Source organism: Bombina bombina, chromosome 6, assembly GCF_027579735.1.
Source record: "Bombina bombina isolate aBomBom1 chromosome 6, aBomBom1.pri, whole genome shotgun sequence".
NCBI classification, from domain to species: Eukaryota; Metazoa; Chordata; class Amphibia; order Anura; family Bombinatoridae; genus Bombina; species Bombina bombina.
The window spans coordinates 4,617,491-4,629,817 of record NC_069504.1 but is presented as its reverse complement, the minus strand read 5'-3'; the positions used below and the strand labels follow the sequence as shown (position 1 = coordinate 4,629,817).

Sequence of the window (12,327 nt, the reverse complement as noted above, 5' to 3'; positions counted from 1 at the left end):
AGGAACCCCTGGGAATTCTGCATGAGGTGATGTCGGTCCAGGGACTTCGGGATTCGGGAGCTACTTTAACCCTGATAGCTCCCCATTTGGTGCCGGATACAGCACCCACTGGCGGATCCGTGGCAGTACGAGGGGCAGGGGGAGCAGTATACCGATTGCCCACTGCTAGAGTGGAGTACAGACCCCCAGTCACCCCAGCAGCTGCCAGTTACCAACCCCCGGCGCACCGCTATACCACACGGCCTCCGGCCACGAACTACCCTCAGAGAGCCCGGTTCAATTCGCGGGGCTAATCACAACCTATTCGGTGCTTTGGATGTAAGCAACTAGGGCACAAAAGACCAGAGTGTCCCCTAAACGCAGCGAATCAAGCACAGTCCTGGAGAAGACCCGCTGGCGGAATCCCACATAATCCTCAGCCTGTGGCCCGCTACGTAGAGGCGCCAGAATGCTGGGGCAGCCTACATGAAGCAGACCCCGTGCAAGCTGCCCACCGGAATAACCGGCAACGGGTTAAAGTGAATGGGAAGGAGGTCAGTTGTCTACGGGATACTGGTGCTACCATGACCTTGCTTCAAGAGAACTTGGTGCCTGAGAAACAGCACACTGGAGACACTGTGGCTGTGAGGGTAGCAGGGGGCACTGTGTTCCGCCTACCTGTTGCCAGGGTACATTTGGATTGGGGAGTGGGCGCTAGACTTGTGAATGTGGGGGTCAAGAAGGACTTACCTGCTGATGTTCTCCTTGGAAATGACTTGGCCCCCCTTGTTTCTGCCTATGCTCCCATGGATCCCGCTGATGTTAACCCTGTGACTACCCAAGCCCAGTCCCTCCGGGAAGAGACGCTTCCATGTTTGGGGTGGGGGCAGTACTGAGCCAAGTTGGAGCAGATGGCGGAGAACACCCTGTAGCCTACTTGAGCCGAAAGTTGTTGCCCCGGACATCCCCAAGCCGATCCGTTGGGATCAGACTGTGTATGCCGGCTTGGTTCTGGGGGAGCATTGTGGCAAACCTAGCCACTTCTGGACTATAACATAAGAAAGGTTGTCTATAGGCTGTATATTGTGCTATGTAGATGTGACAGACCCTTCTGTCAGCACTGAAAGAGCTAACTGTGTTCAGCGTTAGCCTCAGCTATTGTGCACTGTCATTAATGTTATTGATACACAGTCCATTGTTTAATCAACCTCAGAGAGCAGACCCTAGATGATAAGGAAAGCCAAGTGTGTGTCTGTGTTTAAATTGTTATCAGCTTGAGCAAGGTATTCTATTGTATCATGTAAAAGGGCGTGTTCCCTCCATCTAATGTACAACATTCTTTCAACCCCCCTTCTGGGGGGGGTCAGACCTGCATAAATACTGGGCATATGAGCCTTAATAAAAGTCATTCTGTTTAAACCTGACAACTGGCTGGGTTGTGAACTGCTGATTCCCTATGTAGGACATTGTTCCCTGGTGTTAACCCTTGGTATCCGGTTGGTACCGTTACAAGCTGCATACTGTGTGTGTACTAGAGGGGTCATACTGCTGCATACTGTGTGTGTGTACTAGAGGTGTCATACAGCTGCATACTGTGTGTGTGTACTAGAGGTGTCATACAGCTGCATACTGTGTGTGTACTAGAGGTGTCATACAGCTGCATACTGTGTGTGTACTAGAGGTGTCATACAGCTGCATACTGTGTGTGTACTAGAGGTGTCATACAGCTGCATACTGTGTGTGTGTACTAGAGGTGTCATACAGCTGCATACTGTGTGTGTGTACTAGAGGTGTCATACAGCTGCATACTGTGTGTGTGTACTAGAGGTGTCATACAGCTGCATACTGTGTGTGTACTAGAGGTGTCATACAGCTGCATACTGTGTGTGTACTAGAGGTGTCATACAGCTGCATACAGTGTGTGTGTACTAGAGGGGTCATACAGCTGCATACTGTGTGTGTACTAGAGGTGTCATACAGCTGCATACTGTGTGTGTGTACTAGAGGTGTCATACAGCTGCATACTGTGTGTGTACTAGAGGTGTCATACAGCTGCATACTATGTGTGTGTACTAGAGGTGTCATACAGCTGCATACTGTGTGTGTACTAGAGGTGTCATACAGCTGCATACTGTGTGTGTGTACTAGAGGGGTCATACAGCTGCATACTGTGTGTGTACTAGAGGTGTCATACAGCTGCATACAGTGTGTGTGTACTAGAGGTGTCATACCGCTGCATACTGTGTGTGTACTAGAGGTGTCATACAGCTGCATACTGTGTGTGTGTACTAGAGGTGTCATACTGCTGCATACTGTGTGTGTACTAGAGGTGTCATACAGCTGCATACTGTGTGTGTGTACTAGAGGTGTCATACAGCTGCATACTGTGTGTGTGTACTAGAGGTGTCATACAGCTGCATACTGTGTGTGTACTAGAGGTGTCATACAGCTGCATACTGTGTGTGTACTAGAGGTGTCATACTGCTGCATACTGTGTGTGTACTAGAGGTGTCATACAGCTGCATACTGTGTGTGTACTAGAGGTGTCATACCGCTGCATACTGTGTGTGTGTACTAGAGGTGTCATACAGCTGCATACTGTGTGTGTACTAGAGGGGTCATACAGCTGCATACTGTGTGTGTGTACTAGAGGTGTCATACAGCTGCATACTGTGTGTGTGTACTAGAGGTGTCATACAGCTGCATACTGTGTGTGTGTACTAGAGGTGTCATACAGCTGCATACTGTGTGTGTGTACTAGAGGTGTCATACAGCTGCATACTGTGTGTGTACTAGAGGTGTCATACAGCTGCATACTGTGTGTGTGTACTAGAGGTGTCATACAGCTGTATACTGTGTGTGTGTACTAGAGGTGTCATACAGCTGCATACTGTGTGTGTACTAGAGGTGTCATACAGCTGCATACTGTGTGTGTGTACTAGAGGTGTCATACAGCTGCATACTGTGTGTGTGTACTAGAGGTGTCATACAGCTGCATACTGTGTGTGTACTAGAGGTGTCATACAGCTGCATACTGTGTGTGTGTACTAGAGGTGTCATACAGCTGCATACTGTGTGTGTGTACTAGAGGGGTCATACAGCTGCATACTGTGTGTGTGTACTAGAGGTGTCATACAGCTGCATACAGTGTGTGTGTACTAGAGGTGTCATACAGCTGCATACTGTGTGTGTGTACTAGAGGTGTCATACTGCTGCATACTGTGTGTGTGTACTAGAGGTGTCATACAGCTGCATACTGTGTGTGTGTACTAGAGGTGTCATACAGCTGCATACTGTGTGTGTGTACTAGAGGTGTCATACAGCTGCATACTGTGTGTGTGTACTAGAGGTGTCATACAGCTGCATACTGTGTGTGTGTACTAGAGGTGTCATACAGCTGCATACAGTGTGTGTGTACTAGAGGTGTCATACAGCTGCATACTGTGTGTGTGTACTAGAGGTGTCATACAGCTGCATACTGTGTGTGTACTAGAGGTGTCATACAGCTGCATACTGTGTGTGTACTAGAGGTGTCATACTGCTGCATACTGTGTGTGTGTACTAGAGGTGTCATACAGCTGTATACTGTGTGTGTACTAGAGGTGTCATACAGCTGCATACTGTGTGTGTACTAGAGGTGTCATACAGCTGCATACTGTGTGTGTGTACTAGAGGTGTCATACAGCTGTATACTGTGTGTGTGTACTAGAGATGTCATACAGCTGCATATTGTGTGTGTACTAGAGGTGTCATACAGCTGCATACTGTGTGTGTGTACTAGAGGTGTCATACAGCTGCATACTATGTGTGTACTAGAGGTGTCATACAGCTGCATACTGTGTGTGTACTAGAGGTGTCATACAGCTGCATACTGTGTGTGTACTAGAGGTGTCATACAGCTGCATACTGTGTGTGTGTACTAGAGGTGTCATACAGCTGCATACTGTGTGTGTGTACTAGAGGTGTCATACAGCTGCATACTGTGTGTGTGTATTAGAGGTGTCATACAGCTGCATACTGTGTGTGTGTACTAGAGATGTCATACAGCTGCATACTGTGTGTGTGTATTAGAGGTGTCATACAGCTGCATACTGTGTGTGTACTAGAGGTGTCATACAGCTGCATACTGTGTGTGTGTACTAGAGGTGTCATACTGCTGCATACTGTGTGTGTGTACTAGAGGTGTCATACAGCTGCATACTGTGTGTGTGTACTAGAGATGTCATACAGCTGCATACTGTGTGTGTGTACTAGAGGTGTCATACAGCTGCATACTGTGTGTGTACTAGAGGTGTCATACAGCTGCATACTGTGTGTGTACTAGAGGTGTCATACAGCTGCATACTGTGTGTGTACTAGAGGTGTCATACAGCTGCATACTGTGTGTGTACTAGAGGTGTCATACAGCTGCATACTGTGTGTGTACTAGAGGTGTCATACAGCTGCATACTGTGTGTGTGTACTAGAGGTGTCATACAGCTGCATACTGTGTGTGTGTGTACTAGAGGGGTCATACAGCTGCATACTGTGTGTGTGTACTAGAGGTGTCATACAGCTGCATACTGTGTGTGTGTACTAGAGGGGTCATACAGCTGCATACTGTGTGTGTGTACTAGAGGGGTCATACAGCTGCATACTGTGTGTGTGTACTAGAGGTGTCATACAGCTGCATACTGTGTGTGTGTACTAGAGGGGTCATACAGCTGTATACTGTGTGTGTACTAGAGGTGTCATACAGCTGCATACTGTGTGTGTGTACTAGAGGTGTCATACAGCTGCATACTGTGTGTGTGTACTAGAGGTGTCATACAGCTGCATACTGTGTGTGTACTAGAGGTGTCATACAGCTGCATACTGTGTGTGTACTAGAGGTGTCATACAGCTGCATACTGTGTGTGTACTAGAGGTGTCATACAGCTGCATACTGTGTGTGTGTACTAGAGGTGTCATACAGCTGCATACTGGTGTGTGTACTAGAGGTGTCATACAGCTGCATACTGTGTGTGTACTAGAGGTGTCATACAGCTGCATACTGTGTGTGTGTACTAGAGGTGTCATACAGCTGCATACTGTGTGTGTGTACTAGAGGTGTCATACAGCTGCATACTGTGTGTGTGTACTAGAGGTGTCATACAGCTGCATACTGTGTGTGTGTACTAGAGGTGTCATACAGCTGCATACTGTGTGTGTGTACTAGAGGTGTCATACAGCTGCATACTGTGTGTGTACTAGAGGTGTCATACAGCTGCATACTGTGTGTGTACTAGAGGTGTCATACAGCTGCATACTGTGTGTGTACTAGAGGTGTCATACAGCTGCATACTGTGTGTGTGTACTAGAGGTGTCATACAGCTGCATACTGTGTGTGTACTAGAGGTGTCATACAGCTGCATACTGTGTGTGTGTACTAGAGGTGTCATACAGCTGCATACTGTGTGTGTACTAGAGGTGTCATACAGCTGCATACTGTGTGTGTGTACTAGAGGTGTCATACAGCTGCATACTGTGTGTGTGTACTAGAGGTGTCATACAGCTGCATACTGTGTGTGTGTACTAGAGGTGTCATACAGCTGCATACTGTGTGTGTGTACTAGAGGTGTCATACAGCTGCATACTGTGTGTGTGTACTAGAGGTGTCATACAGCTGCATACTGTGTGTGTGTACTAGAGGTGTCATACAGCTGCATACTGTGTGTGTGTACTAGAGGTGTCATACAGCTGCATACTGTGTGTGTGTACTAGAGGTGTCATACAGCTGCATACTGTGTGTGTGTACTAGAGGTGTCATACAGCTGCATACTGTGTGTGTGTACTAGAGGTGTGATACAGCTGCATACTGTGTGTGTACTAGAGGTGTCATACAGCTGCATACTGTGTGTGTGTACTAGAGGTGTCATACAGCTGCATACTGTGTGTGTGTACTAGAGGTGTCATACAGCTGCATACTGTGTGTGTGTACTAGAGGTGTCATACAGCTGCATACTGTGTGTGTGTACTAGAGGTGTCATACAGCTGCATACTGTGTGTGTGTACTAGAGATGTCATACAGCTGCATACTGTGTGTGTGTACTAGAGGTGTCATACAGCTGCATACTGTGTGTGTGTACTAGAGGTGTCATACAGCTGCATACTGTGTGTGTGTACTAGAGGTGTCATACAGCTGCATACTGTGTGTGTACTAGAGGTGTCATACAGCTGCATACTGTGTGTGTGTACTAGAGGTGTCATACAGCTGCATACTGTGTGTGTACTAGAGGTGTCATACAGCTGCATACTGTGTGTGTACTAGAGGTGTCATACAGCTGCATACTGTGTGTGTGTACTAGAGGTGTCATACAGCTGCATACTGTGTGTGTGTACTAGAGGTGTCATACAGCTGCATACTGTGTGTGTACTAGAGGTGTCATACAGCTGCATACTGTGTGTGTGTACTAGAGGTGTCATACAGCTGCATACTGTGTGTGTACTAGAGGTGTCATACAGCTGCATACTGTGTGTGTGTACTAGAGGTGTCATACAGCTGCATACTGTGTGTGTGTACTAGAGGTGTCATACAGCTGCATACTGTGTGTGTACTAGAGGTGTCATACAGCTGCATACTGTGTGTGTGTACTAGAGGTGTCATACAGCTGCATACTGTGTGTGTGTACTAGAGGTGTCATACAGCTGCATACTGTGTGTGTGTACTAGAGGTGTCATACAGCTGCATACTGTGTGTGTGTACTAGAGGTGTCATACAGCTGCATACTGTGTGTGTACTAGATGTGTCATACAGCTGCATACTGTGTGTGTGTACTAGAGGTGTCATACAGCTGCATACTGGTGTGTGTACTAGAGGTGTCATACAGCTGCATACTGTGTGTGTACTAGAGGTGTCATACAGCTGCATACTGTGTGTGTACTAGAGGTGTCATACAGCTGCATACTGTGTGTGTACTAGAGGTGTCATACAGCTGCATACTGTGTGTGTGTACTAGAGGTGTCATACAGCTGCATACTGTGTGTGTGTACTAGAGGTGTCATACAGCTGCATACTGTGTGTGTGTACTAGAGGTGTCATACAGCTGCATACTGTGTGTGTGTACTAGAGGTGTCATACAGCTGCATACTGTGTGTGTACTAGAGGTGTCATACAGCTGCATACTGTGTGTGTGTACTAGAGGTGTCATACAGCTGCATACTGTGTGTGTGTACTAGAGGTGTCATACAGCTGCATACTGTGTGTGTACTAGAGGTGTCATACAGCTGCATACTGTGTGTGTGTACTAGAGGTGTCATACAGCTGCATACTGTGTGTGTAATAGAGGTGTCATACAGCTGCATACTGTGTGTGTGTACTAGAGGTGTCATACAGCTGCATACTGTGTGTGTGTACTAGAGGTGTCATACAGCTGCATACTGTGTGTGTGTACTAGAGGTGTCATACAGCTGCATACTGTGTGTGTACTAGAGGTGTCATACAGCTGCATACTGTGTGTGTACTAGAGGTGTCATACAGCTGCATACTGTGTGTGTGTACTAGAGGTGTCATACAGCTGCATACTGTGTGTGTACTAGAGGTGTCATACAGCTGCATACTGTGTGTGTACTAGAGGTGTCATACAGCTGCATACTGTGTGTGTACTAGAGGTGTCATACAGCTGCATACTGTGTGTGTACTAGAGGTGTCATACAGCTGCATACTGTGTGTGTGTACTAGAGGTGTCATACAGCTGCATACTGTGTGTGTGTACTAGAGGTGTCATACAGCTGCATACTGTGTGTGTACTAGAGGTGTCATACAGCTGCATACTGTGTGTGTGTACTAGAGGTGTCATACAGCTGCATACTGTGTGTGTGTACTAGAGGGGTCATACAGCTGCATACTGTGTGTGTACTAGAGGTGTCATACAGCTGCATACTGTGTGTGTACTAGAGGTGTCATACAGCTGCATACTGTGTGTGTGTACTAGAGGTGTCATACAGCTGCATACTGTGTGTGTGTGTACTAGAGGTGTCATACAGCTGCATACTGTGTGTGTACTAGAGGTGTCATACAGCTGCATACTGTGTGTGTGTACTAGAGGTGTCATACAGCTGCATACTGTGTGTGTACTAGAGGTGTCATACAGCTGCATACTGTGTGTGTACTAGAGGTGTCATACAGCTGCATACTGTGTGTGTACTAGAGGTGTCATACAGCTGCATACTGTGTGTGTGTACTAGAGGTGTCATACAGCTGCATACTGTGTGTGTGTACTAGAGGTGTCATACAGCTGCATACTGTGTGTGTACTAGAGGTGTCATACAGCTGCATACTGTGTGTGTGTACTAGAGGTGTCATACAGCTGCATACTGTGTGTGTGTACTAGAGGTGTCATACAGCTGCATACTGTGTGTGTGTACTAGAGGTGTCATACAGCTGCATACTGTGTGTGTGTACTAGAGGTGTCATACAGCTGCATACTGTGTGTGTACTAGAGGTGTCATACAGCTGCATACTGTGTGTGTGTGTACTAGAGGTGTCATACAGCTGCATACTGTGTGTGTGTACTAGAGGTGTCATACAGCTGCATACTGTGTGTGTACTAGAGGTGTCATACAGCTGCATACTGTGTGTGTGTGTACTAGAGGTGTCATACAGCTGCATACTGTGTGTGTACTAGAGGTGTCCATACAGCTGCATACTGTGTGTGTACTAGAGGTGTCATACAGCTGCATACTGTGTGTGTACTAGAGGTGTCATACAGCTGCATACTGTGTGTGTGTACTAGAGGTGTCATACAGCTGCATACTGTGTGTGTGTACTAGAGGTGTCATACAGCTGCATACTGTGTGTGTACTAGAGGTGTCATACAGCTGCATACTGTGTGTGTGTACTAGAGGTGTCATACAGCTGCATACTGTGTGTGTGTACTAGAGGTGTCATACAGCTGCATACTGTGTGTGTGTGTACTAGAGGTGTCATACAGCTGCATACTGTGTGTGTGTACTAGAGGTGTCATACAGCTGCATACTGTGTGTGTACTAGAGGTGTCATACAGCTGCATACTGTGTGTGTGTACTAGAGGTGTCATACAGCTGCATACTGTGTGTGTGTACTAGAGGTGTCATACAGCTGCATACTGTGTGTGTACTAGAGGTGTCATACAGCTGAATACTGTGTGTGTGTACTAGAGGTGTCATACAGCTGCATACTGTGTGTGTGTACTAGAGGTGTCATACAGCTGCATACTGGTGTGTGTACTAGAGGTGTCATACAGCTGCATACTGTGTGTGTGTACTAGAGGTGTCATACAGCTGCATACTGTGTGTGTGTACTAGAGGTGTCATACAGCTGCATACTGTGTGTGTGTACTAGAGGTGTCATACAGCTGCATACTGTGTGTGTACTAGAGGTGTCATACAGCTGCATACTGTGTGTGTGTACTAGAGGTGTCATACAGCTGCATACTGTGTGTGTACTAGAGGTGTCATACAGCTGCATACTGTGTGTGTACTAGAGGTGTCATACAGCTGCATACTGTGTGTGTGTACTAGAGGTGTCATACAGCTGCATACTGTGTGTGTGTACTAGAGGTGTCATACAGCTGCATACTGTGTGTGTACTAGAGGTGTCATACAGCTGCATACTGTGTGTGTGTACTAGAGGTGTCATACAGCTGCATACTGTGTGTGTACTAGAGGTGTCATACAGCTGCATACTGTGTGTGTGTACTAGAGTGTCATACAGCTGCATACTGTGTGTGTGTACTAGAGGTGTCATACAGCTGCATACTGTGTGTGTACTAGAGGTGTCATACAGCTGCATACTGTGTGTGTGTACTAGAGGTGTCATACAGCTGCATACTGTGTGTGTGTACTAGAGGTGTCATACAGCTGCATACTGTGTGTTACTAGAGGTGTCATACAGCTGCATACTGTGTGTGTACTAGAGGTGTCATACTGCTGCATACTGTGTGTGTGTACTAGAGGTGTCATACAGCTGCATACTGTGTGTGTACTAGAGGTGTCATACAGCTGCATACTGTGTGTGTGTACTAGAGGTGTCATACAGCTGCATACTGTGTGTGTGTACTAGAGGTGTCATACAGCTGCATACTGTGTGTGTGTACTAGAGGTGTCATACAGCTGCATACTGTGCCTCACCTTGTTCATGTCAAACGTGCGGAACATTTGCTCTATGTAGCTGTTGGCTTCCTCACTGAGTCCTCGGAGGCCAAAGAACTGCTTGAACTCATGGAGGGTGAGCTGCCCTGATGGACATTCGGTCATAAACTTCTTGTACCAGTGGTGGATCTCCACGGCCTGCAGGTCATCCACTGTAGAACTGCTTGTAGACCCCATGCCCGAGAGGCTCCTGCGCAGATTAGGCGCACTCTAGCTGTCACTTAACAAGGCTGAGAGGCTCCACTCTAGTTGTCACTTAACAAGGCTGAGAGGCTCCACTCTAGCTGTCACTTAACAAGGCTGAGAGGCTCCACTCTAGCTGTCACTTCTGAGAGGCTCCACTCTAGCTGTCACTTAACAAGGCTGAGAGGCTCCACTCTAGCTGTCACTTAACAAGACTGAGAGGCTCCACTCTAGCTGTCACTTAACAAGGCTGAGAGGCTCCACTCTAGCTGTCACTTAACAAGGCTGAGAGGCTCCACTCTAGCTGTCACTTAACAAGGCTGAAAGGCTCCACTCTAGCTGTCACTTCTGAGAGGCTCCACTCTAGCTGTCACTTAACAAGGCTGAGAGTCTCCACTCTAGCTGTCACTTCTGAGAGGCTCCACTCTAGCTGTCACTTAACAAGACTGAGAGGCTGCACTCTAGCTGTCACTTAACAAGACTGAGAGGCTCCACTCTAGCTGTCACTTAACAAGACTGTAGCCTCAGTTTTATAAAGCACTTATCAGTTCTCACTGGTCATCCAGTAAATGATGCACACAGTGGTATTGGCTGGGATAGGGGGCTCTGTATTCTGGGGTCTCTCCGTTATAGGCAGTCCCCTCAGCACAGTTCCCCCAATATGACCCCTCCTCATCCTGAGTCTCCTTTTAAATGGCAACGTCAGGTCTGTAATCCCCTAATGCCTCTTAAGGAAGCTCTTTATATTTCAAGGTTAATCTGATACTTGTGGGATTAGTGATCGGTTGCACGCTGCTAACTTACTAGTGAGGAACTTGTTTACAACTCAGATAAGGAGAGGCATCTGTGGTAATGTTCTGCCTCACAAAGTGCTGATATCTACACTTTAGGTTACAATGATATCAGTACTTTTTACCAGGGAAAAACAAATAAACAGAAAATAAAATTATATGAAACGTGTGCAGAGCTGTTATACATTAGGGGGCAGGCTGTGTGCTGAGCTGTTATACATTAGGGGGCAGGCTGGGTGCTGTGTGCAGAGCTGTTATACATTAGGGGCAGACTGGGTGCTGTGTGCAGAGCTGTTATACATTAGGGGGCAGGCTGGGTGCTGTGTGCTGTGTGCAGAGCTGTTATACATTAGGGGGCAGGCTGGGTGCCATGTGCAGAGCTGTTATACATTAGGGGGCAGACTGGGTGCTGTGTGCAGAGCTGTTATACATTAGGGGGCAGGCTGTGTGCTGTGTGCTGTGTGCAGAGCTGTTATACATTAGGGGGCAGGCTGGGTGCCATGTGCAGAGCTGTTATACATTAGGGGGCAGGCTGGGTGCTGTGTGCAGAGCTGTTATACATTAGGGGGCAGGCTGGGTGCTGTGTGCAGAGCTGTTATACATTAGGGGGCAGGCTGTGTGCTGTGTGCTGTGTGCAGAGCTGTTATACATTAGGGGGCAGGCTGAGTGCTGTGTGCAGAGCTGTTATACATTAGGGGGCAGGCTGGGTGCTGTGTGCAGAGCTGTTATACATTAGGGGCAGGCTGGGTGCTGTGTGCAGAGCTGTTATACATTAGGGGGCAGGCTGGGTGCCATGTGCAGAGCTGTTATACATTAGGGGGCAGACTGGGTGCTGTGTGCAGAGCTGTTATACATTAGGGGGCAGGCTGTGTGCTGTGTGCAGAGCTGTTATACATTAGGGGCAGGCTGAGTGCTGTGTGCAGAGCTGTTATACATTAGGGGGCAGGCTGGGTGCCATGTGCAGAGCTGTTATACATTAGGGGGCAGGCTGGGTGCTGTGTGCAGAGCTGTTATACATTAGGGGGCAGGCTGAGTGCTGTGTGCAGAGCTGTTATACATTAGGGGGCAGGCTGGGTACCATGTGCAGAGCTGTTATACATTAGGGGGCAGGCTGGGTACCATGTGCAGAGCTGTTATACATTAGGGGGCAGGCTGGGTGCTGTGTGCAGAGCTGTTATACATTAGGGGGCAGGCTGAGTGCTGTGTGCAGAGCTGTTATACATTA

At 47.6% G+C, this 12,327-nt stretch overlaps 1 protein-coding gene across 1 annotated transcript in view; it reads right to left on the bottom strand.

Moving 5' to 3' along the window:
- The window catches only part of LOC128662518 (guanylyl cyclase-activating protein 1-like), a 200,693-nt gene extending 190,388 nt beyond the window's left edge, over positions 1-10,305 (bottom strand). The window contains exon 1 of the mRNA XM_053716298.1: positions 10,108-10,305. Within this exon, the coding sequence (XP_053572273.1) occupies positions 10,108-10,305 (198 nt within the window). The remainder of the gene's footprint in view (positions 1-10,107) is intronic.
- Positions 10,306-12,327: the final 2,022 nt, after the last annotated feature.